Raw genomic sequence first — 25,428 nt, forward strand, 5'->3', positions numbered from 1 at the left:
CCCCAGCGCCGCCACCGCGGAGAGGAGGCCGGCGCAGCGCAGCCGACACCGACGCAGGGCTCCCGGCTCAGGCTCCGGGGAGAGCGTGCCCGACGGCCTCGGCCCGGACGGATCCCGGGACGGAAACGGCGCCGCGCCGTGCCGCCAGACGGGTGGACCCCAAGCGGGCGCGGGTCTGGCCGCGGCACTCCCGCGGGCCCGGACGACCACCCACGCCCTGGCAAAAGGACGCCCCCCACCCCACCCCGCGCCCTGCACGCCCTTCATTCGGCGGGGCCCAGCGCCCAGGGCACGCACACCCTCTCCGCAGACACACAACATGGCAGGCTTGCGATCCAGCCCAGTGGGACCCACAGACCGAGGCTCAGCACACTCACGGGGCCGGCCCTGGACACACGCACTTACCCCCCCCCCCTCCCCAGAAAGGCACAGAGCCCCCCACCAGGCTGCAGGCCAGGCAGGCCCCAGCCGGACAGAAATGACTACCGGTGCAGATGAACACGCAGCTCGAATTTTGTCCCCACCGGCAGAAACCTCCACATCTATACATTCGTGCAAAAATGCAGAGGCCTTGGTGTGCGCCTCCTGGGACACCACCACCAACACACCAGGTGCGAGCACACACAGAAGAAACACGCATTCCTGAAACTCCAGAGGGACAGTCCCAGAGACTCCTCCCTGGTCTTCAAAAATTCAGAGCTGGGGAGACCCCGGAGCCAGCTCTTAGAGCTCCTTCCCGCAAAACCTTTCCGAAACAAGGTGAGACGTACATAAACAAAGTTACATAAAGCCAAAGAAGTCTCATCACAGAGCTACTCAGGAGGGAAAGAAAAAAAAAAAAGGAATGAGACAATCTTCGGAGCCAGACAGACAGAGAGCCAGCCGGGTTGGAAACAATGAGAAACTAGGCCCACCCCCACCCCAGGAAGGTTCCAGGGAAGAACCCCCCCCCCCCCGCCCTCAGGAAGGTTCCAGGGAAGAACCCCACTCCCACTCCAGCCAGGTCACAAGGGCTAGAGCTCCGAAGGGCCCAGGGCCCCTGAGCCAGGAGTAGAGGAGGAAGTCCAAGGAAAGATGGTGAGTGTGGGGGTCATGGGGGCATGGCCCCCTTCCCAGAGCTCCTGGCTGCTCCCTTTTGTCTCTTCCCCTCAAACTTTCCCAGCTGTCCTGGAGACTCCCACAAATGAAACTCACAATGGTATACCCGGGCGTCCGCGGAACCTGTGACATCACACCAACGCCCAGCATCTGAGGCTGCCTTCCCGTCCCCAAACCAACAGAGCCCCCCTGGGTCCCTTTTCTTCTCCTCGGAACAGCTTACCCAGAGAAAAACGATACTTGGAGACCGCTTACCCCCTGCTTCCTGCTTTAGAGGCCCCTGGCCCACACTGTACCCCTTCATCCAGTTTCGGGCCCTTTCTAGCTCCCGAGGGTTCTCAGCAAGACAGCCCGACCCCGCTACTGTCCCTTGAGGTCGCAGACCCCACCCTGACATTCACCCCACCCCCTGCTCCCCGGGGCTACGGCTGCCCTAATGCCCCAGCTCCTTTCTCCCCCACAGGCTGGCAATCACCCTTACTTCAACCTGCCCGACTTCACCCAGCCATCGCCGCCCTCCACTCCGGCCAGTCTCCCCCCGCACCAGCGCTGCCGGCCCTCTGATGCCACCAAGGGCCTGCTCGTGGCCCTGCTGGGTGGGGGCCTGCCTGCTGGCTTTGTGGGCCCCTTCTCCCGCATGGCTTACCAGGCCTCCCGCTTACCCTCGCTGGAGCTGCTCATCTGTCGCTGTCTCTTTCACCTCCCCATTGCCCTGCTACTGAAAGTGCGTGGTGACCCCCTGTTGGGACCTCCCGATGTCCGGGGCCGGGCCTGCCTCCATGCCCTGCTCAACGTCCTCAGCATTGGGTGCGCCTACAGCGCGGTTCAGGTGGTGCCTGCTGGTAACGCAGCCACGGTCCGCAAGGGCTCGTCCACCGTCTGCTCCGCCCTCCTCGCCCTCTGCCTCGAGAGTCAGGGTCTCAGCGGCTACGACTGGTGTGGTCTGTTGGGCAGCACCCTGGGACTCATCATCATTGTGGGACCTGGACTAGGGACGCTGCAGGAGGGGACCACGGGCCTCTACACCGCCCTGGGCTACGTGCTCGCATTCCTGGGCGGCCTGGCACTGTCGCTGGGGCTCCTGGTCTATCGTTCCCTGGACTTCCCCTCTTGCCTGCCAACAGTGGCCTTCCTGTTTGGCTTGGTGGGGCTGGTGGGCTCGGTGCCAGGCCTCTTCATACTGCAGACCCCTGTGCTGCCCAGCGATCCTCTGAGTTGGAGCTGTGTGGGGGCCGTGGGGATCCTCGCCCTGGTCTCCTTTGTGTGCGTGAGCTATGCAGTCACGAAAGCCCACCCTGCCCTGGTGTGCGCCGTCCTGCACTCCGAGGTGGTGGTGGCCTTGATGCTGCAGTATTACGTGCTCTATGAGACCGTGGCGCCTTCTGACATCATGGGGGCAGGCGTGGTGTTGGGCAGCATCGCCATCATCACCGCCCAGAACCTCAGCTGTGAGAGGGAGGGGCAGGTGGAGGAGTGAGATCCGACCGGAGAGCCTGGGGGTTGGGGGGGCAGGGGGAAATAGGAGGAGGAGAGACTGGAATACAAACATGGGAGAAGCAGCGACCGGAAAAGAGCTGATACCGGAGAGGGACACCCCTTGGAGTCAGGGGTGGAGAGGGGCTCTTCCTAGATTTGGAACAAGCGTGGGGACCAAAACACGTGATGTCTAGGCTGGGGCTTGGGGATCAGGGCATAACTACAGGGCAAGTGAGGTCGAAGGAGCCAACGGAGGGGCTGAGAGGTAGGCCCGCCATGAGCCATGGGGAGGATTTTTCCCTCAGCAGCAGAAAGAGCATTGGGGCTGGAGTGTTTGGCGGGGGGGTTTCAGGCAAAGGGACAGAGCGAGCAGCTGGGGTCAGGGAGTGTGCCTCCCCCCCACCACGAGACACGGTTTCCTTCCCTCATGGTTATGCCTCCTCCCCCTCCCCCCCCGCGTGGTGACGTGACATTGACATCAAACAAGGATCACTCTGAATGTGGCTGTGCAGTTGGTGTCATCTCTGCTTTGGAAGGAGAGTGAAAGTCCTACTCCGCTCTCATTGGAGAATCCCTTGGGATCCCTGCCCCCCTCCCCCCGCCAATCTGGTTTCTGAAATATTCTGGAAGGGGGTAGGATTTCCTAACGTTCAGACGCCTTGACCCTGAATCCCCCAGGACTTCTGTGTCCCGCCCCGTGGCTAATCTGCTTTTCCTGGATTGTCGCGGTCCCGTGATGTCTCCCGGACAGTGGCCAGCCTCCTTCCGGAGAAGGTCCCCTGAGCGGCTCGGGCCGGGGGCTCCCGGGCCAGAGTTCCGTACAGCGCTCCTTGGGAGGCCGCTCGACAAATACCAGCTACTTCCGGACAAGCGATTGGCCTCGCCATCTTGATCGGTTCATGCATATTCAGCGTGGATACTGCATATTCATGACCAAGAACGGCCCCCGGCGCTCTCCCCCCCCCACCGAACCCTCTTGGGAGGATCCGGCCGGCCCCGCCTCCTTCATTACCGACTCGCAGAACAGACCATTTTCCAGCGGAGGGAAGGGGGGGGGAAATATTCATGGGAGACTTCTGCTGAGGACGAAAGCACGGTCCAAACTAGAATAAAAGTGGCCTGTATTCCACCTTGGTTCTTTAAACTTAAATCTCAGGGCGGGAGGGAGCAGAGCGGGCAGGCGGCGGGGTAAAGCACGTTCCCCTCCCCCGCGTCCCTTCTAAAGGTCGCCCAACCAGGGAGCCGAGGAGGGCCCACAAACGACTCGGGAGCGCGCTCCGTGCAGGCCGGCGCAGGCGACCCCGTAGCGCAAGGGAGGGCGGGAAAGGAAGGGGCGGGGATGTAGGGGCGAGTCTATAAAGGGCGTCATTCGGCCAGCTCGCTCTTCAGAAGCGCCGAGAGCGCGGCCGGGACGGTTGGAGAAGAAGGCGGCTCCCGGAAGGGGGAGAGACAAACTGCCGTAACCTCTGCCGTTCAGGAGCCCGGTTACTTATTTATTCGTTACCCTTTTTCTCCTTCCTCCCCCCGAAACCTTTTCCTTCCCCCCCCCTTTCTTTTTTTTCCTTTTTGGGAGACGAAAAATCTCCGGAAAGGGGGAGGAGAGCGCCTTTCGCTCCTTTTTCACTTCCCCGCCTCCTTCCCTCCCCCACCTCTCCCTCCTCCGCCTTTTTCCTCCCAACTCGGGGAGGTCCTTCCCGGCGGCCGCCCCGACGGGGTCTGAGCACCTAGGCGGAGGCGGCGCAGGGTTTTTGTAGAGAGGTTTGCGCCTGCGCAGCGCGCCGGCCTCCGCGATGCACGGGGGTGGCCCCCCCCTCCGGGGACAGCGCATGCCCGCTGCGCACCATCAAGCGAGTGCAGTTCGGAGTCCTCAGTCCGGATGAACTGGTAAGCGGCCATGCCCTCTGCTCCCTGCCGCGGTGCGGGCGGGGCCCGACGGTGGCCGCCAGGGGGACGGGCCGGCGGAGCCTAGTGTCGCGAGGATGTGAGCGAGCTCGGCGCTGGGTCCGGGACGGGGGCCGGGCCGCCGCCGCCGGCGGGGGGCGGAGATCGGGGCCCCGACGCCGAACGACAGTTGATCAGCCCGGGGCTGGGGTGGCGGGGCGCTGTGCAAGTTCGGATGCGAAGCTGGACCCCACATCTTTGTTCCCCCGCCCCCTTCCACCACTATTCACTGAACGCCCGCTGTGTGATAGACCTGACAGATACTGAGGTCGCAGAGCCGGAGGAGTCGCAGGAGGACCCTGCCTTCCACTGGCAGTGTCCGTGGGAGGGGGCGGCCGACAGTCAACATACAAATAAAGGAGCAAACCAGACAGCTGAGTTCTTGGCTAATGCTTTGGATGGAGGGAAGGGGAGTTAGGAGTGAGGCTCCTGTGGGCCGAGTGATGTCAGGGTGCGGGAAGACCCTTCTGGGGAGGTGGTTCTTCCTGGATGAAGAGGAGGCAGCCAGGTCTCTGGGCCACAGATCCCAGACCGAGAGCTTGTCAGACGCCAGGTGCAAAGGGCCGGAGGGAGCCATGAACTTGGTGTGTCCCAGGGGCGGGAAGAAGTGCCAGTGCGACTGGGGTTTAGAAGGGTGAGGAGAGTTAGCAAAACGGGCTGGAGAGACATGAGAGTGGGCAGGCCTGGTGGAATGTTGTAAGTCATAGTAAGGAACCTGAGTTTAATTTCATTTTGAAGATGAAGCCTTTTGTAAGCCGGAGAGTGATCTCAAGTTTACATTAAAAACAGAACAAAACTAGTAGTGCTTTGGTTGCCCTCTGAAAAGCTGATTGTGGGGGAAGGCTAAGGAGGAGGGTGGGAGAGATCAGGGTGGAGGGGGTTTTGGGGGAGAGCTGCTGGTGACTCGGACTCCTTTGTGGAGTGAGCTGGCAGAAGCCAGGTGTCTGGGGAGAATGGCCGCATTTGTGGATGGAGACCCTTTTGCTGGAGGACAAGGCATAGCCGCTTGAGACTTACGTCAGGAGTTGGAGCCTCCTGAGCTCACATCATACCAAACCATAAATTCCAGGTGCGGTTAAGCTTTAAATCCAAAAAGCAAAACTGCAGAGCTCCAGCGCAGTAGAGAAGGCTTGTGGGGGCTGATTCCAGGGGCAGAACCCCTTGGTGGGAATGAATGAATGAATGAATTAGCGGTAAATTTTGAGTGCCTATCATGTGGCCAGGCACTGAGCGAAGCGTTTTTTTCTAAGATTTTAAGTAATCTCTGCACCATAACAAGAGCCCGAACTCACAACGTGGAGATCAGGAGTCACATGCCCCTCCGACCGAGCCAGTCAGAAGCCCCAGCATTTTGTATACAAGGAAGAACAGGGCACGTTTCACTGTGTAAAAATAAGAGCCACTTGTTTTTTTCAGGGGCACCATGGACGCCTAAGAGACAGATTGGGAAGCGGTATTTGCACTGTGATAGTCAAGGTTAGGTTTCTTGATACACAGGGACCACTTACAAATCAGTAGGAAAAGCACACACCTAGACAAACAGATAAAGGATACAAATCAGCAGCTCCCAGAAGTTACAAATGGCCAATAAAAAAATACTAATAAAGACATGCAAATTAAAGTTTTTTCCTTTATCTGATTTTTCTCCGCTGGCCAAAGTATTGGTAAGTAGGCATGCTTACATATGGTTGGTAGCGGGTTAAACTGTTAACAGCCTTTTTGGGGGACAGTCTGACAGTTCTGTCCATCGTTTGATGTTTGTTCTTTGGTCGAGCATTACCGCTTCTAAAATTTTGTCCTTAAAGAAAAAGCTCTGAATTTTTCCTCTCAAGCATGCCCTTCCCCGGGTCTTGCCTGGTTTAGCAAGCACACAGTGGCCATACCATTCCCCCGCTAACTCAGGCCAGACACCTGAAAGGCATCTTTGCTACTTCTCACAACTTCCCCTTGGTCCATCTGTCAGTCTGTCAGCTCTGCCTTTCAAACGCGCCTGGAATCTGGCCATTTATGATCATCTCCATCTGGACCACCTTGTTCCAGCCCACCATCCTCTTTGCCATGAGCACTGCAGTAGCCCTAGCCCTTACCTGTTCCTTCCGCTGTTCGCAGAGCTGCTAGAGAGCTCTTTTTTATCGTGTCTCGCCGGAATGGAATCCTCTCAGAGGATCCACACTGCTTACTCGGAGCTGTAGTGAGGTCCTGGCTAATCCAGCCCCGCTTGCCTCTCCAGCTCATTACCTCTTTGGGTCTTTAAGCACAAGACCTGCCTGTTCTTCCAACCCCACGAGTTCGGTCCTGCCTCAAGGACTTTATTACTCCCTGTTCCTGCTGCCTAGCACAGCATTGCCCAGACCTACCCAGGCTTACTCCTTTTTGTCCTATCGTTAGCATGGTTGTCCTGAGCACCCTGTTTAAATAGCATCCCCCCTGCATCCTGTAACCCCTGGTCTTAATTTTAAGTAATCTCTACACCTTGTTGGGTTCCAACTTACAACCCCAGGATCAAGAGTTGCATGCTTGGGGCGCCTCGGCAGCTCCATCCTTAAGCCTCTGCCTTCAGCTCAGGTCATGGTCCCAGGGTCCTGGGATCAAGTCCCACATCAGGCTCCTGGTCAGCAGGGAGCCTGCTTCTCCCTCTCCCACTCCCCTGCTTGTGTTCCCTCTCTCCCTCTGTCTCTCTCTGTAAAATAAATTAAAAATCTTAAAAAAAAAAAAAAAAATGTTGCGTACTCTTCTGACCGAGCCCATGGGGAGACCCCTGACCCGTCTTGACTTTATTTTACTGCGTAGTTTGGCTTGTCTGAGAGGATCTGTTTTTCTGTTTCTTGCTCTCTCAGGAGAATGTAAATTTCACGAGGGACCCTGTGCTCACCTCTGTAATTTCAGGATTTCAAAGTGTGCCTGGTACATAATCAGGGTGTAATGAGAATGAGTTAAATTAGTGAGTGAAGGAAGTAATTGGAAAGGACACAAAGATATGTGTAGAAGGGTTTTCATCACAATATTGTTTGGATATGATACTGCTTGAAATTATAAATTGTCTCCATATTTACTGATACGAGTTCTGTGGAGTTACCTCGGGGTGTGCTCTTAGACTAGAACAGATCTTCCCAACAGGCTAAGTCCCCTGTTCCCAGACCGTGCTGTGCCCCCGCAGCAGGCTGTCGGCCCAGAGAGAGATTTTAAGTTTTCAAGAGAAGTACAAGGTGAGCTACGGTTGGTCCGCTGTCCTGGGTACTGGGAGTTCCTGATAGTCTCCTTTCGACATTAGGTGGCGACAAACCCCTTTCGGTGACGTCATTATCGCGGGGAAGCTGGGTCTTTAGCAGTTCCCAAACACAGGACAAAAAAGTCGAGTGGTGGAGCGCCTGGGTGGCTCAGTGGGTTGGGCCTCTGCCTTCGGCTCAGGTCATGATCCCAGGGTCCTGGGATCGAGCCCCACATCGGGCTCTCTGCTCCCCGGGGAGCCTGCTTCCTCCTCTCTCTCTCTGCCTGCCTCTCTGCCTGCTTGTGATCTCTGTCAGATAAATAAATAAAATCTTAAAAAAAAAAAAAAATCAGAGTGGTGCTGTCCCCTCGGATTCCAAGATCTGCCAGGTTGTACCCGGCCTGACAGGTGTCAGAAGTACCATTGTGGTTATTTGGGAAATAAAAGCAATATTTCTTTAACATATTGCAATCTCTATTTACGGGTGTTTTCGTAGATGGTTACGAAGTGGTAGGGGACATAGGTATTTGTTAAGTCGTTTGGCCCTGGACCCCGGGAGTGCTGGGAAAGTTGCTGACGCACTTGAGCCCCCAAGGGCACTGTGAACCCAAGTTCAGGGATCTGAGAAGGAAGTTACCAGGATGCAGAGTGAGGCCCTGTTTTTGGAAGAGTGAGAGCGTGTCTGCATTTTACAAACCCCGTGGCTGGCTGTTCACAAAACAGAGGCCGCCTCTGGTGGGGGTGCGGGGGGGGGCTTTAATTTCTCCCTGCAGTGTTCGCAGCTGGGACAGCTCACCTGTGTCTGAGAGAAGAATAGATCGCTCCGGTGTGCGTAGGAGGGTCGGTGGGGGGCCTCTTGTGGTACAGGCGGTGTTTAAGAGTCCTGCGTTCTAGAAGTCGTGGGGAGGGTGTGTGTCAAGTCCTGAGGGCCCTTGGAATTCACTGCAAGACGGAGCTATGGCCTCTGCTGTTGTGTGGTTTGGATGTTGCGGAGTCCCGAGGGGGAGGCAGCTCGGGAGGGTCCCGCACTCAGGCTCCATGCAGAGCTGCTAGGAAGTCAGCAGAGCAGGGAGCCGGCCATGCTGGAAGAAGTTGGCTCCTGTTCCTTAAACAGCAATTGTCTACCGTGAATAGCACCAGATTATTTATTTATGTCCTAGTTTATTCCAAGAAGAATTTAGAACATGCTATATCCTTCTAGATGTGCCCTATGTTGGTGGACCAGAAGCTTATTCTTATCTTCAAGTTATTTATAATCGGGGGCAGGGGGCTGGGGGTCTCGGTCGCTTAAGCGACTGCCTTCGGCTCAGGTCATGTTCCTAGGGTTGTGGGATTAAGTCCCTCGTTGGGCTCCTTGTTCAGCAGGGAGCCTGCTTCAACCTCTGCCTGCTGCTCCCCTGCCTGCTCCGTCTCTCTCTCTCTCAAACAAATAAATAAATCTTAAAAAAAAAAAAAAAAAGGATTAAGGGTGGGATTTCCTGCACACAGTACAAGTGTTTACTGGCACGGTGCTAGGTGCTGATAGAAAGCGAAGGAAACCTGATCCTTGCCCTCGAGGGTTGCAGTCCAGTGGGAGAGACAGACAAGTAAACAGGAACGGCCTGGCCGAGAGCCCTGCTGGTGTGTGGGGTGGGACGGCTCTCCATCCCAGGACTCTGGGTTGTGCCCTGCACCAAAGGCAGACTCTTATCTGAGCCACCCCAGGTGCCCTTAAGATTTTATTCTTCAGTAATCTCTACGCCCAGCGTGGGGCTTGGACTCAGGACTCCAAGGTCAAGTCACACGCTCCACCCCTGAGCCAGCCAGCTGCCCCTAAAGAGAAAGAATATTTGCTAAGAATCTGTGGCAGGCATCTGTCCTGCAGTCTCGGGCAGCCCCTGGGAGCAGCCGCCCCTCAGGACGCTAACCCTTGTCAGACGACACCAGGAGCCTGACCCCTCTCACACGGGTAGCGAGAGGAAGGGTTGGGGGCTGACATGGTTTGTATATAATCTGAAGTGACAGTTTGTTACCTTGTGGTAGGGAGAGAGTCCAGAACCTTCCAGGACAGCTCCTGGCCCCATCTTGATGCCTGGAAGCAGAAGAGTCCTTAGCAGGTGGGTGGCTTGGTGGGCACAGCCGTCCCTCTTTTCTCCAGGCTCTCTGAAGGCGCTTCCCGGCAGCCGGGGGCCCTGGCAGTTGAGATCAGTGTAACAGACAGTCACCAGGAGCTGTGGGACCTGGGAGGACAGGGAGATGCTGGTACTCTCCAGGGAGGCAGTGGTGGAGGGTTAGGGAAGCACAGAGGCGCTTGTTTTTGTCCTGCTGTCCTGCCGAGCTCGGATGTCATGCTGAGCGCAGGAGGGTGTGAAGACTGGATTTCCCTGTAGAAGGCGCCCCAGCTGTGCAGGTGGGTGGAGAGAGACAGGTTGGCCGCCTGGGGAGCCCCTGATGCCAGCCCACCGGAAGTCCTGGCCTGAGGCAAGTGGCTGGAGGCTCCGAGGCTGGTGGGAGGCGCAGACAGCTGTGCCAGGTGCTGGGGCAAGATCGGATCAGGCCGGGTGTTTTCCTGAGCGCCTGTCGAGTCCTGAGCTTAAGCACGTCCGCGACATTACATGGTCCCGCGTGACAGAGCTGGGATGGTGGACCAGAGGCCTCCAGCTCCAGGACACGCCCGGGTAACCGGTCTGTCTGTTAGAGCGAGCGGGCGCGAGGAGGGGTGCGGGAGAGGGAGAAGCAGAGCCCCCGCTGAGCAGGGAGCCCGCCGCGGGGCTCTAACCCAGGACCTGCAGATGATGACCTGAGCTGAAGGCAGACGCTCAACTGACTGAGCCCCCCAGGCGCCCGTTGATTCAGTAGATAGTTTGATATGTGAATCCGGAGTTCAGGAGAAAGGGGAGGCCCGCAGGCGGAGATCTGGGCGTCACCGGGGTCGAGGGAGCGCTGGGGATGGCAGGCCCGCTGCCTCAAGGGTGCGGAGGAGCTGAAACCTGGGGGCAGAGCGCAGTTTGAGGGGCAGTGGGAAGCAGAGGAGCCGGGGAAGGAGGCGAAGGTGGAAGGGCGGCAGGGGCTCCCATGCAGGCGGTCCCCCGCGTCTCAGGCTGACGAGCTCGGAGTGGGGCGGTGTGCCGGGCAGGGCCCCGCTTCTCCGTCTTTCAGGCCTGCCTTCAGGGCTGCGGCGCCAGCAGGGGTCATGGATCACTGCAGCGGGCCGGCAGGGGCTCCCTTCCCTTTGCCTCCCCCCTGTGATGCCGTGGAAACAATGCACAGCGATCCTGGCTCTGTCGCTTTCTAGCTGCCTGTCCTTCGGCCTCTGGTGTCGTCATCTGTGAGATGCGGACAGTGATGCGTGTTTTACCAGTTAGCCATGCAGAGCAGACGAGTCCCCTAGTGCTGCGCTGGGCCCCAGAAGGCGAGTCCCCGGGAGGCGAGCTCGGAGCAGCGGGATGGTTATGTGTTGGGCCTGGACAGGTTTGGGTTTGAGTCCTCCTGGCCCCTGGAGGTGGAGGCCTTGGACAAGTCAGTTGACGCAGCCTCAGCCTCCTCCTATGCGAGCGACATGACCTCATTCCCAGAAGGTGAGCTGATCGGCGTAGAGAAACAAGCTGTACAGAGGGCGGTTGGCCCGGCACGAGGGGGACATGCAGGTCAAAGCTTTTCTTAAGTTTAAGTTCGTCCCTCTGGAAGTTTAGGTCAGACCCAGCTAATGTCAAAGTCCTTGGCTCTCAGTGTGCGAGAACTAAGGCTTCCTCAGCCCATGTCTCAGCCAGACATGCTTCTGAGCCCCTCCGTCACCTGCCCCAGCCTCCCTCCCCCAAGGGGTCCCTCAAGTCTGACGCCCCACCTTTCTCAGGATTCCGCCTTCGGTTCTGCCTCTTTCCTGGGGCACCGGGGCACCCTTCTGCTCCAGCACCTGCCTCCCCCATCTCATCCCAGCATCTCTAGCTGAGCAAGGACGGGGTCGGGCTGCTGGGGCCTCGGGAAGGAGGTGATGAGGCCGGGGGCGAGCGGTGGCGGGCTTCAGGAGCTGAAGCTAGGGGCCAGGCGTGTCTTGGCAGGCTGCAGCACTGTCCCCTGCCAGGGACCGGATTCGGGGCTTGATTTCAGCTTTGGGGAAGAAGCAAGGCATTGGTTTTTTGTTTTGTTTTGTTTTTTTTTTTACTCCTCCTTGAAACAACTTATTTCTTTTTGGGGGTAAATCCTGTGGATGTCAGCGATCTGGTATTGAACCAGAGGGGTGTGTGGGGTTTGAGTCGGGGAGATTGGCAGCTTATATAGAGGCCAGGGTCAGCTGCACACAAGTCCTGAGCACCCTCTCCCACCCGGACAGAGACCAGGACCCCCGGCGCTGGCACCCCCAGAGGAGCGGACCCACTCATGCGCCCTCCTCCTTTGAGGCCTTCGTATGTGAAGGCTGGAAACCAGGAATCCTATTTAGTTGTTACTGTTTTTTGTTTGTTTTCTGTAGAAACGAATGTCTGTGACAGAGGGTGGCATCAAATACCCCGAGACCACAGAGGGAGGCCGCCCCAAGCTTGGGGGACTGATGGACCCGCGGCAGGGGGTGATCGAGCGGACTGGCCGCTGCCAGACTTGCGCGGGTGAGCGCTGGGGCTGGCGCAGGGTCCCCACGGGACGGCGGGCGGCTTGGGTCCTTGACCACCACGCCCAGGGGCGGGGACCCCTGGGGACCTCTGAGGTGCTAGCCAGGACGAGGGTGTGAGGTGTGTGTCCCCGCAGGAAACATGACGGAGTGTCCCGGCCACTTCGGCCACATCGAGCTGGCCAAGCCCGTGTTCCACGTGGGCTTCCTGGTGAAGACGATGAAAGTGTTGCGCTGCGTCTGCTTCTTCTGCTCCAAGCTGCTCGTGGACTCCGTGAGTGGGGTTGGGCTCTGGCCTGGAGGAGGGGTAGCTCCGTGGGGGCACTGAGGCGCAGCCTGGCCAACCCTCCTCTGCTCTGTCCCCAGAACAACCCAAAGATCAAGGACATCCTGGCCAAGTCCAAGGGGCAGCCCAAGAAGCGGCTGACTCACGTGTACGACCTGTGCAAGGGCAAGAACATCTGCGAGGGCGGCGAGGAGATGGACAACAAGTTCGGGGTGGAGCAGCCGGAGGGCGACGAGGATCTGACCAAAGAGAAGGTAGCGGCTGGCGGGACCGCCAGGGCGGGGGGCAGGCTGGCGGAGGGCTGGCTGGCGGAGGGCTGGCGGGGTCTCGGCACTCACGGCCCCTCTGTCCCCGGCAGGGCCACGGGGGCTGCGGGCGGTACCAGCCCCGGATCCGGCGCTCGGGCCTGGAGCTGTACGCGGAGTGGAAGCACGTCAACGAGGACTCCCAGGAGAAGAAAATCCTGCTGAGTCCGGAGCGAGTGCATGAGATCTTCAAGCGCATCTCGGACGAGGAGTGCTTCGTGCTGGGCATGGAGCCCCGCTACGCGCGGCCCGAGTGGATGATTGTCACCGTGCTGCCCGTGCCCCCGCTGTCTGTGCGGCCCGCCGTGGTGATGCAGGGCTCTGCCCGCAACCAGGTCAGCGGCTCCCGGACTGTGCCTCTCCATGGGGTGGCCGGCCCCAGTGGCGGGAGCCCCTGGGCTGTGGGCGGGCGCGGGCAGGAGTCCCGGGGTGGAGTGCAGGGGCCCAGGTGACCGAGCCACCGGCCGGCCCCATGTGTTCGCATGAGGCTCGTGGCATGGTTGGAGGTCACGGCGGTGCTTCCATGTGCGGGAGGTGAGCGGCCGGGCCCGCGGGGCGGTGACCGTGCGGACCTCTGGCCACAGGATGACCTGACGCACAAACTGGCGGACATTGTGAAGATCAACAACCAGCTGCGGCGCAACGAGCAGAACGGCGCGGCGGCACACGTCATCGCCGAGGATGTGAAGCTCCTGCAGTTCCACGTGGCCACCATGGTGGACAACGAGCTGCCCGGCTTGCCCCGCGTGAGTCCCTGTGCCGCCCGCCCTGCGCCCGAGCGGGAGGCAGCATGGGGGGGCCCGTACTGACTGTGCGGTGCGCCCACCCCATCTCCTCACAGGCCATGCAGAAGTCGGGGCGGCCCCTCAAGTCCTTGAAGCAGCGGCTGAAGGGCAAGGAAGGCCGGGTCCGAGGGAACCTCATGGGCAAGCGAGTGGACTTCTCGGCGCGCACCGTCATCACCCCCGACCCCAACCTCTCCATTGACCAGGTGGGCGTGCCTCGCTCCATCGCCGCCAACATGACCTTCGCGGAGATTGTCACGCCCTTCAACATCGACAGGTGGGCTTGGCCTTCAGTGGGGGCAGGGATGCAGGGGCAGAGGGGCGTGCTGGAGGGACACATGTGGGGAGCTGGGAGACTGGGGCAGAGAGCGCTTCCACTGGGGCTCTGGGGTGCAGGCGGCAACAGGGCTTCGGGGAGCTCTGTGCTCAGCACACCTTTGCTCTCTGCAGACTCCAGGAGTTAGTGCGCAGGGGGAACAGCCAGTACCCGGGGGCCAAGTACATCATCCGGGACAACGGCGACCGTATCGACCTGCGTTTCCACCCCAAGCCCAGTGACCTTCACTTGCAGACCGGCTACAAGGCACGTGGCAGGCCGGGGCCTCCCTCCCTGCCCCCAGCAGGAAGCTCTCTGGAGCGTGGGCCTCGGAGGCTGTCCTGTTCCTTAGGGTCCAGGCCTGGGGCATCTCTAAAAGACCCCTGCTGTCCTCAGCAATCTGCGGTGGCCGGGGTGGGGAACGCACTGGCCCGAGTGCGGCGCCCTGGGTGTATATGGCCAGTCCAGGAGGCGCGAAGCAGAAGGCTTCGCATGCAGAGTGTCTAGGTACCCCCCCACCCCCCGCACCAGAGATCCTTGAGGCTGGGCGATGCTGTGCTTTGTTCCGTGACATCCGGTCCGGAGAGCTGGTCGCTGCGTGTTGCACGTGAAATTGCACCCTTCCATCGTCTCTTTCCAGCTGCAGAGCATTTCTGGCCCATGGCCTCTTGCTCGTAGCAAGACCCCTCCTCTGAGCCTCCGCTTGCCTCCCTAGGTGGAGCGGCACATGTGCGACGGAGACATCGTCATCTTCAACCGCCAGCCGACTTTGCACAAAATGTCCATGATGGGGCATCGGGTCCGCATCCTCCCCTGGTCTACTTTCCGCTTAAATCTGAGGTCCGTCCCCTGGCCATGGGCGGCGGGTGGGGCCGAGCGGCTGCCTGACGCTTCCCTGCGGCAGATCCAAGCCCGGCTTCTCCTGGCCACTGCAGTGTGACGACTCCTTACAATGCGGACTTCGACGGGGACGAGATGAACTTGCACCTGCCCCAGTCCCTGGAGACGCGGGCGGAGATCCAGGAGCTGGCCATGGTGCCGCGCATGATCGTCACCCCGCAGAGCAATCGGCCCGTCATGGGCATCGTGCAGGACACGCTCACGGCCGTGCGCAAATTTACCAAGAGAGACGTCTTTCTGGAACGGGTGCGTGCTTCTGCGGTGGGGGCCCGGCTCGCGTGGGCACTGTGACCAGGGTGGCGGGGGGATGCCGGGGAGGAAGAGCTGGGACGTGTGCGTTGACCTGCCCCACACCGACCTGTGTGCCCGGTAGGGGAGGGGAGGCGGTTAGGACGGTCAGGAGCCAGAAGGGGTTTATGGCTTTAACGCCCAATTCGGCTTTTTATTTTATTTTGTTTTTTTCCCCGTTTAATTTTTTAAGATGTATAATTTCAGCTACTGTTAGAAAGCAAAGGTGAAGGAAAACACATGATCTAATTATGGTTTTATTTCCTTTTTCTTTTATCTTTTTTTTTTCTCTTTAAGATTTTATTTATTAAACAGATCACAAGTAGGCAGAGAGGCAGGCAGAGTCAGAGGGAAGCAGGCTTCCTGCTAAGCAGGGAGCCCGGTGTTAGGCTCATTCTCAGGACCCTGAGATCGTGACCTGAGCCGAAGGCAGAGGCTTCACCCACTGAGCCCCCCACAGGCACCCCGGTCGTTTTATAACTATTAGAAGTAGTTTATGTTTATTGTTCCAGAGAAGAGAGACGCAGAGTCTCATGATCATAATGAATTTGTCATTAAAAGTTTGGGAAATCCTCTCCCTGGCATCTGCCTCCCCAGTCCGCTCTCACCCGCGGGTTCGCGACCTTCCCCGGCGCCGTCCTGGGGCTGAAAGCTGCCGTTGCTTGTTCTGGTGCAGGGAGAGGTGATGAACCTGCTGATGTTCCTGTCCACGTGGGACGGGAAGGTGCCGCAGCCAGCCATCCTGAAGCCACGGCCCCTGTGGACGGGCAAACAGATCTTCTCCCTCATCATCCCCGGCCACATCAACTGTATCCGCACCCACAGCACCCATCCCGACGATGAGGACAGCGGTCCTTATAAGCACATCTCTCCCGGGGACACCAAGGTAGGATCCGGCCTCCGCCTGGATGAAGGCAGGATTTGGACAGGGGCGCCACTGCGGGGGCCTTGAGTGGGGTGCTTTGTACGCAGGTGGTGGTGGAGAATGGGGAGCTGATCATGGGCATCCTGTGTAAGAAGTCTCTGGGCACGTCGGCCGGCTCACTGGTGCACATCTCTTACCTGGAGATGGGCCACGACGTCACTCGCCTCTTCTACTCCAACATTCAGACAGTCATCAACAACTGGCTGCTGATCGAGGGTGAGCGGAGGGCTCCGGCGAGCCCGCTCCTGGAGTCCGGACTCCCTCTTCTTCCCGTTCTTCCGTCCTTCGCTTTCCTGCCTGGATTTGGGGTCCCGCTGCCAAGTGTCTTGGCTGTGATTCCATTCCAGGTTTTGGCGGGGGAGTGTAAGGAGGGAGTTGGTGATGCTGCTCCGTATTCCTAGGTCATACCATTGGCATTGGGGATTCCATTGCTGACTCCAAGACCTACCAGGACATCCAGAACACTATTAAGAAGGCCAAGCAAGATGTGATAGAGGTGAGTAAGAAAGCCGGCTGAGACCCAGTGACAGTCGCTCTGACACGTGGAGGGGATGTCGGCGATAGCCGGGTGGGTGTGAGGGGAAGGGAAGCAGAGCGGATGCCGAGCCCTGCCGCCTCCCTCGCACCCAGGTCATCGAGAAAGCTCATAACAACGAGCTGGAGCCCACCCCGGGGAACACCCTGCGGCAGACCTTCGAGAACCAGGTGAACCGCATTCTCAACGACGCCCGAGACAAGACTGGCTCCTCTGCCCAGAAGTCCCTGTCTGAGTACAACAACTTCAAGTCCATGGTCGTGTCTGGGGCCAAAGGTTCCAAGATCAACATCTCCCAGGTGGGGAGCCTCGTCCCTCCAGATGCGGGCCGCGGGGGAGGTGTGACGGGGCGGCGTGCTGGGAGTGCGGGCTCCTCAAGCAGAGGGAGTCAGGGGCATCCCCCCTCGTTCCCCAGGTCATTGCCGTCGTCGGACAGCAGAACGTGGAAGGGAAACGGATCCCATTTGGGTTCAAGCACAGGACCTTGCCTCACTTCATCAAAGACGACTACGGGCCCGAGAGCCGTGGCTTCGTGGAGAACTCCTACCTGGCCGGCCTCACGCCCACCGAGTTCTTCTTCCACGCCATGGGGGGTCGCGAGGGGCTCATCGACACGGCTGTCAAGACTGCCGAGACTGGTGAGGCCTTCTGGCCCGGCTGCTGCCGGGGGGTCCCCGGGGTGGGTGTGGGGGAGTTCCTGGGCCGGGGATTTTGTCTCTCCTGGAAAGAGTAGCAGTTGGAGGTCAGGAGCCAGGGAGGCGGCCCACGGGACACGCACGGCCCACTGCAGTGCTCCCTGGTGCAGGGACAGGGCCCGAGGTCTCTTGCGACTTGTCCCCTGGGGGCTAGTTCCTAGGAGCCCCCTCTAGGCCCTGTCTCCAGCTGGTGGTGGGCGCAGCGTTCATGGAGGGGCGGGGGGGGCTGCTGTCTCTTGTGAGGGTCGGTGGGTGAAGGCGTCGGTGCCCTCGGTGCACGTGCCCATACCCCTCCCCCCGCGCAGGGTACATCCAGCGGCGGCTCATCAAGTCCATGGAGTCGGTGATGGTGAAGTACGATGCCACGGTGCGCAACTCCATCAACCAGGTGGTGCAGCTGCGCTATGGCGAGGACGGCCTGGCCGGCGAGAGCGTCGAGTTCCAGAACCTGGCCACCCTGAAGCCGTCGCACAAGGCTTTCGAGAAGAAGTGAGGAGGCTGCAGCGGGCGGGTCCTGGCCCTGGGGCTCTCGGCTGGCCTCCTAGGACACCCCTTCCTGTGCGCAGAGACGTTGCCCGCCCAGCGTGTGCCTTGAGGCTACCCACCCTCTTAGGGCCCTTTGTCCCTCCTGGTGACGGCAGGTGCACGGTGGGGGCCGACCTGAGACCTGCCCCACCTGGTGCCCGATGGCATCCGAGCAAGCTCAGGTGGCCTGGCCCCAGCTCGGGTCCTGCTGGCAGCCCTGGGGCCTAGACCTTGGATTTCTCTGCCCCGGACGCTTGGCCCTGGAGCCCCGTTCTGCTGGCCGTGCGGCTCGGAGCCTCGCGGTGCTCCTTGCAGGGATCCGGCCTGGGCCCGCCTGCCCCTGACGGCTCCTGCCGCCCACAGGTTCCGCTTCGACTACACGAATGAGAGGGCGCTGCGGCGCACCCTGCAGGAGGACCTGGTGAAGGACGTGCTGAGCAACGCGCACATCCAGAACGAGCTGGAGCGGGAGTTCGAGCGCATGCGCGAGGACCGGGAGGTGCTCAGGGTCATCTTCCCCACCGGCGACAGTAAGGTGCGAGAAGCAGGAAGGCAGGGCTGGGGCGCCGCTGCCCTTGTGCAGCCATGCCCTGCTCTTGACACCCCCTGCCGCCCCCCTTCAGGTGGTGCTGCCCTGTAACCTGCTGCGCATGATCTGGAACGCTCAGAAAATCTTCCACATCAACCCCCGTCTGCCGTCCGACCTGCACCCCATCAAGGTTGTAGAGGGTGAGTAGCGGCCCGGGGACCCCTGGGCCAGGCTGTGGGACCGGAGTGAGCCGGGCCGCGGTCTACCCTCTCTTGACCTCCGTTGACCCCCAGGAGTCAAGGAGTTGAGCAAGAAGCTGGTGATCGTGAACGGGGACGACCCCCTGAGCCGGCAGGCGCAGGAGAACGCCACGCTCCTCTTCAACATCCACCTGCGCTCCACGCTCTGCTCCCGCCGCATGGCCGAGGAGTTTCGGCTCAGCGGGGAGGCCTTCGACTGGCTGCTCGGGGAGATCGAGTCCAAGTTCAACCAAGCCATCGTAAGTGGTGGTCTCAGCCCAGCCTCGCTTTCCTCTCCTCTGACCTGTGCACTCAGCTGGGCTCTGAGCGCAGCCTGCCTTTGCCCACCAGCGCCTGGGGGTGGCTCTCGGTCACTGAGGGTCTGTGCTCTGCCAAGTCCCGCATGGGGGGCTTTGTGCCTCCTTCCCTGGCGGGCTGTTTCCATGACGCAGACACAGACACTGACCCCGGGCCTTGGACAGATGGGTGACGACTCCGGTACGGGCAGTCGTACCGCAAAGAAGCCACGTGGCTGGGATGGGAAATGGGAGGGTCGTTCTTTCTTTTCTGAAAGTTCCTGGTGTGTGCGGAATTCCGGTTTAGGTGGAGGTAAGGGACAGGGGGAGTGAGCAGGAAAGTGATTCAGACGTACTGGGAGAGACCATCGCTGTCTCTAATGGAGGTTTTTACAGGGAATCGGGAAGACAGAAATGTCTTACAGGCATGGCTCTGAATACGCGCACGGTAGTCCAGTTTTATAAATGAAATAATTAAAACGCATCAGGAAACACTAGAACGTGATTGAAAGAAGGAAGGCTTAAGTGAGCAGAAGGACATCGGGTGTTCGAGGATTACAAGATTTGTGCTGCTAAATGGCCATAATCCCCAAAGTGATCTACAGACCCAGCACTGTCCCTGTCAGAGCCCAGCTGCCTTTTTTGCAGAGATGTATAAGCTGATCCTAAAATTTATAGGGAATCGCAGAGGATTCAGAGTAGCCAGACAGTTTGGGAAAACAACAAGATTGGAGGACTCCCTCTTCCCGATTTCAGATATCCCCGTAAAGCGCACATCTCAGGATCGCGCGGTGCTCACGTGAGGATGTAGAGACAGGTGCACGGAACTCGAGTTGATGGCTTGCAAGTTAAACCATCATGTTTACAGTTTTTTTTTGTTTTTTTTTTTTTAGATTTTATTTATTTACTTGTTTGATAGATAAAGACAGCAAGAGAGGGAACATAAGCAGGGGGAGTGGGAGAGGGAGAAGCAGGCTCCCCACTGAGTAGGAAGCCCCATGCAAGGCTCGATCCCAGAACCCTGGCATCATGACCTGAGCTGAAGGCAGATGCTCAATGACTGAGCCACCCAGGGGCCCCTACAGTTGTTACATTTTTGCCGAGGGTGCCAAGTTGTTGCATGGGAGAAAATAAGTCTTTTTAGCAAATGATGTTGGGGGCCTCACTGGGTTCTTAAGTCCATTAATCCAACCCTTGGTTTCAGTTCAGGTCATGGTCTCAGGGGTTGTGAGATCAAGCCCCATGTTGGGCTCTGCACTCAGCTCGGGGGGTGGGGGAGCTCTGCTTGGGATTCTCTTGCCCTGCCCTCCCCGACGCATGCTCCATTTCTCTCAAATAAATAAACTAAAAAGTAGTAGTGCTGGGACAGCTAGGCATGCACGTGCAAAATGCTGAAGTTGGATCCCTATCTCGCGCTGTGTAGAAAAATTGCTTCAAAATACATTGAAGATTTACGTATAAGAGCTCAAGCTGTAAAAAGTTCTAGAAGAAAATGTGGGGTAAATTTTCATGATCTTTGATTAGACAGCAGAGTCTTTGGTTTAACACCGAAAGCATCCGGCTAAAGAGCACAAAACAAGACAGATGGGGCTTCGGCCATATGAATGAAAATCCTGTGCTTCAGAGGACACCGGCAAGAGAGTGAGAAGACGACCCAGAACAGGGGGAGAGCTTTGCACATCATCCCGCATGAAGAATACATAAAGGACTGCTGCGAGTCGGCAACAGAGAGCTAAGGCCTTGGATAGACACCTTCTCGCAAAGAATACACCTAAGTGGCCAGTAAATGCACGAGAAGAGATGGTCAGCGTCGTGAGCCGCCCAGGAAACGCAGCTGCAGCCCAGTGAGCCACCACCTCGTGCCCCTCGAGTTAGGATGGAAAGAGGCTGTGGGCGAAGCCATGGAGCCGTGGGAGTTCTCCTGGGCCGCTGCTGCAGGCAGCACAGCTACTGTGGGGCCACTGGGGGTCATGGCCCGCTGCTCCTCGGCAGAGTGGACACAGGTACCGTTTGAACCGGCAGATCCACTCCTAGGAACATACCCAAGACTGGACAGCATGTGCACAAAAACGCAGCACACAGACGATCGTGGCCCCATCGCTCATAACAGCCAAAACATCTGTCCGCGGATGGGTAAGCAGGACTGCCAGCGCCGCACAGAGCAGCGTCTTGTGGTCGGAGCAGCGAGGTGCGGAGCCGGAAGACGGCGATGAGCCTTTGGTTGCCGCGTGCGCGGAGCCCGTGTGCATGGAGCCTGTGTGCACTAGGACTCTCTCTTGTGGGAAGGTTAGAGCTGATGGCGTGTGGTTGTGACCTCAGTGAACAGAAACTTCGGGGAGCCCCCCACTTGGAGCACTGACGTGACCCTGTGTGCAGCCCATGACTTGAGCATTCTCTAGAAGTTAGGGTCTCAGGTGGCCCAGGGCCGCCCCCCGTGTGTGTGGCATGGAAGGTGAGGAGGAAGGGGCGCGCAAATCTGACTTGCTGTGCCGGGTTCCTGTCCTGTCCCAGCAACCGTGTCGCTGTCCTGACCGCAGCTCGTCGTCCCTCGCCAGAGGGAGGTGCTCGCTTTCTCTGATGCCAGCTTTTCTTAATCCGTAGGCCCATCCTGGGGAGATGGTGGGCGCCCTGGCTGCACAGTCCCTTGGAGAACCTGCCACCCAGATGACCTTGAACACCTTTCACTATGCCGGCGTGTCTGCCAAGAACGTCACCCTGGGTGTGCCCCGTCTCAAGGAGCTCATCAACATCTCCAAGAAGCCAAAGACGCCTTCACTAACTGTCTTCCTGCTGGGCCAGTCCGCTCGAGACGCTGAGAGGGCCAAGGTAGGGGCTGGGTGGCTCGGCTTCTGGCGGGAGCAGGAGGGGGAGTGCTCTCGCCCTCGAACGCCTTCTCTCTGCAGGGAGGGCTTGCAGAAGCCTTCAGAGCTCCCTACATGCCTGTGTCCCCAACGCCTCTTGTTCCCAGGACATTCTGTGCCGTCTGGAGCATACGACACTGAGGAAGGTGACCGCCAACACAGCCATCTACTACGACCCCAACCCCCAGAGCACAGTGGTGGCAGAGGATCAGGAATGGGTGAATGTCTACTACGAGATGCCTGACTTTGACGTGGCCCGCATCTCCCCCTGGCTTTTGCGGGTGGAGCTGGATCGGAAGCACATGACCGACCGGAAGCTGACCATGGAGCAGATTGCCGAGAAGATCAACGCGGGTAAGGCCGCCCGGGCTCCGCGTCTGTCCCGGCACTGCCCGCTGGTCCCCAGTGAGCCCCCCAACCTCCGCCTTCCGTGGGGCTGCTCCGTGTTACCCTTTCTTCTAGAAGGTGCTGGGAGGGGCAGGGGAAGCTGGGAGAGCGCCATGGGGGAGAGTCCCGTGGCCGCCGGCCTTCTCACGGCCCCTCCCCCCCACCAGGCTTTGGCGACGACTTGAACTGTATCTTTAACGACGACAACGCCGAGAAGCTGGTGCTGCGCATCCGGATCATGAACAGCGACGAGAACAAGATGCAGGAGGTGAGGGGGCCGGGGGCCGGGGGCGGCGCCGGGCAATCCTCTCCGGCGACCAGAGGCGTGAAGGCGGCACGGAGGCCGGCCGGGATTTCCAAAACTCGTAGCAGCAAAACCATTTGCAAGTTGAGGTAGCAGCTGTGTGGCCCCGACAGGTGGCGTTGAAGGGGGGGAGGCCCTGGGCTGTCCCTCCGCGAGCCTCCCGCGTGAGGGCCAGGGCAGGGCTAGCACGTCTAGCTAAGGCGGGTGACAGCAGGTGCCGCGGGCCCGGAGAGCGCGCCGGAGCGGTGATTTCAGACCTGGGCACAGACACGCGCTGAACGGTGGGAGAGTAGATCCAGGGATCCGGCAGGAGGAGAGGCTGGCTGCCCCCAGGAGCCCTTTGCTGCTCGGGTGGCGGCCACCACGAGCTGGGAGGGGCCGCAGCTGCCGGCGGGGGCCCTTGGAGCGCACGAGCTCCGGAAAGCCTGTCGGGAAGGCGGGCTGCGGGAGCCTTCCCTGGGTCTCTGTCAGGATCGCGAAAACCAGCTAAAAAGTAATGTCATGGACCACGGAGGGCAGAGTCTGGGGCCTGACGTGCCTCTCAGGCCCCTGGGGCGGCTGTGGTCTGGGGTGAGCATGGGAAGAGGAGGAGGGTGGAGGGTTCCAGGCCCCCGGCCTCGCTCTCGCTGCAGGAGGAGGAGGTGGTGGACAAGATGGACGACGACGTTTTCCTGCGCTGCATCGAGTCCAACATGCTGACCGACATGACCCTGCAGGGCATCGAGCAGATCAGCAAGGTCAGCGTGCCCCTTCCCCCAGCGCCCCCCGCCCCCCGCCGCCCCCTCTCCCCGCCGCTCACGCCCTCCCCTGCAGGTGTACATGCACCTGCCGCAGACAGACAACAAGAAGAAGATCATCATCACAGAGGACGGGGAGTTCAAGGCCCTGCAGGAGTGGATCCTGGAGACGGACGGCGTGAGCCTGATGCGGGTGCTGAGCGAGAAGGACGTGGACCCCGTGCGCACCACGTCCAACGACATCGTGGAGATCTTCACGGTGAGCCCCCGACGCGCCACTGCCCCGCTCTCTTCCCGGGATCCCGGGTGTCCGACCGGAAGCGGCCCCCGCCTTCTGTCTGGGCGTTCGCTCACTCACGTTTGTCCAAAGCTGAGTCCCACATTGGGTGTGGGCGGCTGCGACCCCTGACTGTCCCTCCGCGGGTCCGGGTGGCAGGAGGAGCTGGGGGAGAGCAGAGCTCCTCGGTCTTGTCCCATCACTCCGCCCGCCCTGCCGTGCCAGGTGCTGGGCATTGAAGCCGTGCGGAAGGCTCTGGAGCGGGAGCTGTACCACGTCATCTCCTTTGACGGTTCCTACGTCAATTACCGCCACTTGGCTCTGCTGTGTGACACCATGACCTGTCGCGGCCACCTGATGGCCATCACCCGACATGGGGTCAACCGCCAGGATACCGGGCCTCTCATGAAATGCTCCTTTGAGGAAACGGTAACGATGGAGCGGGGGGGGGGAAGGATGGAGAGGGGGCGGGGAGTGCTGTAGGAAGACAGGGTACGCCAGAGTGACCTGGGCAGTGGCCCCTCGGAGCACGGGGTGCGGCGCTGTCTCACGGGCCCCCCGTCGGCCGGTCGTGCAGGTGGACGTGCTGATGGAGGCCGCCGCGCACGGAGAAAGCGACCCCATGAAGGGGGTGTCGGAGAACATCATGCTGGGCCAGCTCGCACCAGCCGGCACCGGCTGCTTCGACCTCCTGCTCGACGCCGAGAAGTGCAAGTACGGCATGGAGATCCCCACCAACATCCCCGGCTTGGGGGCCGCCGGACGTGAGTAGCTGGGCCCCTGCTGCCCAGACCTGGCCAGGGGGCGGGGGTGGGGAGGCCGGTCCCCGGGCGCGGTGCTCAGGAGTCCCCCTGCTTCTCCGCAGCCACTGGCATGTTCTTCGGCTCGGCGCCCAGCCCCATGGGAGGGATTTCTCCGGCCATGACGCCCTGGAACCAGGGCGCAACCCCGGCCTATGGCGCCTGGTCCCCCAGTGTCGGTGAGTGACCCGGCCCGTGAGGAAGGGCCTCTGTCTGGGTCGTCAGAGGCGGGTGGGCTGTGGGGTGAGATGGTGCCCCACCAGGGAGCTCTGGGGACGCCGCTAGGCTCCAGCTCTGGTTTGAACTCCTGTTGCGCTTCACAGGGAGTGGAATGACCCCGGGGGCAGCCGGCTTCTCCCCCAGCGCTGCCTCCGACGCCAGCGGCTTCAGCCCCGGCTACTCGCCCGCCTGGTCTCCCACGCCGGGCTCCCCGGGCTCACCCGGCCCCTCCAGCCCGTACATCCCCTCGCCAGGTGAGCTGTCCCTGTCGGTCAGGGTCAAGTTCCTTCCTCCCCAATCCTTCCTTTGGGGTGACTTTCCATCACTGAACTCCTGGCTTTTTCCCCCACAGGTGGTGCTATGTCTCCCAGCTACTCCCCGACATCACCTGCCTATGAGCCTCGCTCCCCTGGAGGTTATACGCCTCAGAGTCCCTCTTACTCCCCCACCTCACCTTCCTACTCCCCTACCTCTCCATCCTACTCTCCAACCAGTCCCAACTACAGCCCCACATCACCTAGCTACTCCCCGACCTCGCCCAGCTACTCCCCAACCTCTCCCAGCTACTCCCCAACCTCTCCCAGCTACTCCCCAACCTCTCCCAGCTACTCAAGAACCCCCCCCCCCCCGCCCTCAGGAAGGTTCCAGGGAAGAACCCCACTCCCACTCCAGCCAGGTCACAAGGGCTAGAGCTCCGAAGGGCCCAGGGCCCCTGAGCCAGGAGTAGAGGAGGAAGTCCAAGGAAAGATGGTGAGTGTGGGGGTCATGGGGGCATGGCCCCCTTCCCAGAGCTCCTGGCTGCTCCCTTTTGTCTCTTCCCCTCAAACTTTCCCAGCTGTCCTGGAGACTCCCACAAATGAAACTCACAATGGTATACCCGGGCGTCCGCGGAACCTGTGACATCACACCAACGC

At 59.9% G+C, this 25,428-nt stretch overlaps 2 protein-coding genes across 2 annotated transcripts; both read left to right on the plus strand.

Annotated features, from left to right (window-relative positions):
• Positions 1-1,534: 1,534 nt before the first annotated feature.
• LOC111161071 (solute carrier family 35 member G3) lies at positions 1,535-2,575 on the plus strand. The gene has a single exon (XM_022524538.1). The coding sequence runs from the start codon at positions 1,535-1,537 to the stop codon at positions 2,573-2,575; it is 1,041 nt and encodes a 346-aa protein (XP_022380246.1).
• Positions 2,576-3,992: 1,417 nt separating this feature from the next.
• On the plus strand, positions 3,993-25,204 carry LOC111161088 (DNA-directed RNA polymerase II subunit RPB1-like). The gene is given in 30 exon segments (XM_022524571.1): positions 3,993-4,379; positions 4,381-4,458; positions 12,171-12,303; positions 12,443-12,579; positions 12,672-12,845; positions 12,950-13,231; positions 13,481-13,642; positions 13,738-13,958; positions 14,132-14,264; positions 14,713-14,837; positions 14,933-15,143; positions 15,862-16,071; positions 16,158-16,326; positions 16,512-16,606; positions 16,741-16,944; positions 17,061-17,283; positions 17,646-17,829; positions 18,229-18,400; positions 18,489-18,594; positions 18,688-18,893; positions 21,531-21,755; positions 21,898-22,144; positions 22,345-22,445; positions 23,114-23,218; positions 23,295-23,477; positions 23,721-23,924; positions 24,073-24,259; positions 24,361-24,474; positions 24,619-24,768; positions 24,867-25,204. Coding segments are annotated over 30 exon segments (5,094 nt in total). The 5' UTR covers positions 3,993-4,364.
• Positions 25,205-25,428: the final 224 nt, after the last annotated feature.

The sequence above is a fragment of the Enhydra lutris genome, unplaced genomic scaffold (assembly GCF_002288905.1).
Source record: "Enhydra lutris kenyoni isolate GAN:26980312 unplaced genomic scaffold, ASM228890v2 scaffoldscaffold82, whole genome shotgun sequence".
NCBI classification, from domain to species: domain Eukaryota; kingdom Metazoa; phylum Chordata; class Mammalia; order Carnivora; family Mustelidae; genus Enhydra; species Enhydra lutris.

Bases quoted from the DNA above. Each gene is read 5' to 3' on its own strand.
- LOC111161071 (XM_022524538.1), top strand. From the start codon at position 1,535: ATGCCCCAGCTCCTTTCTCCCCCACAGGCTGGCAATCACCCTTACTTC.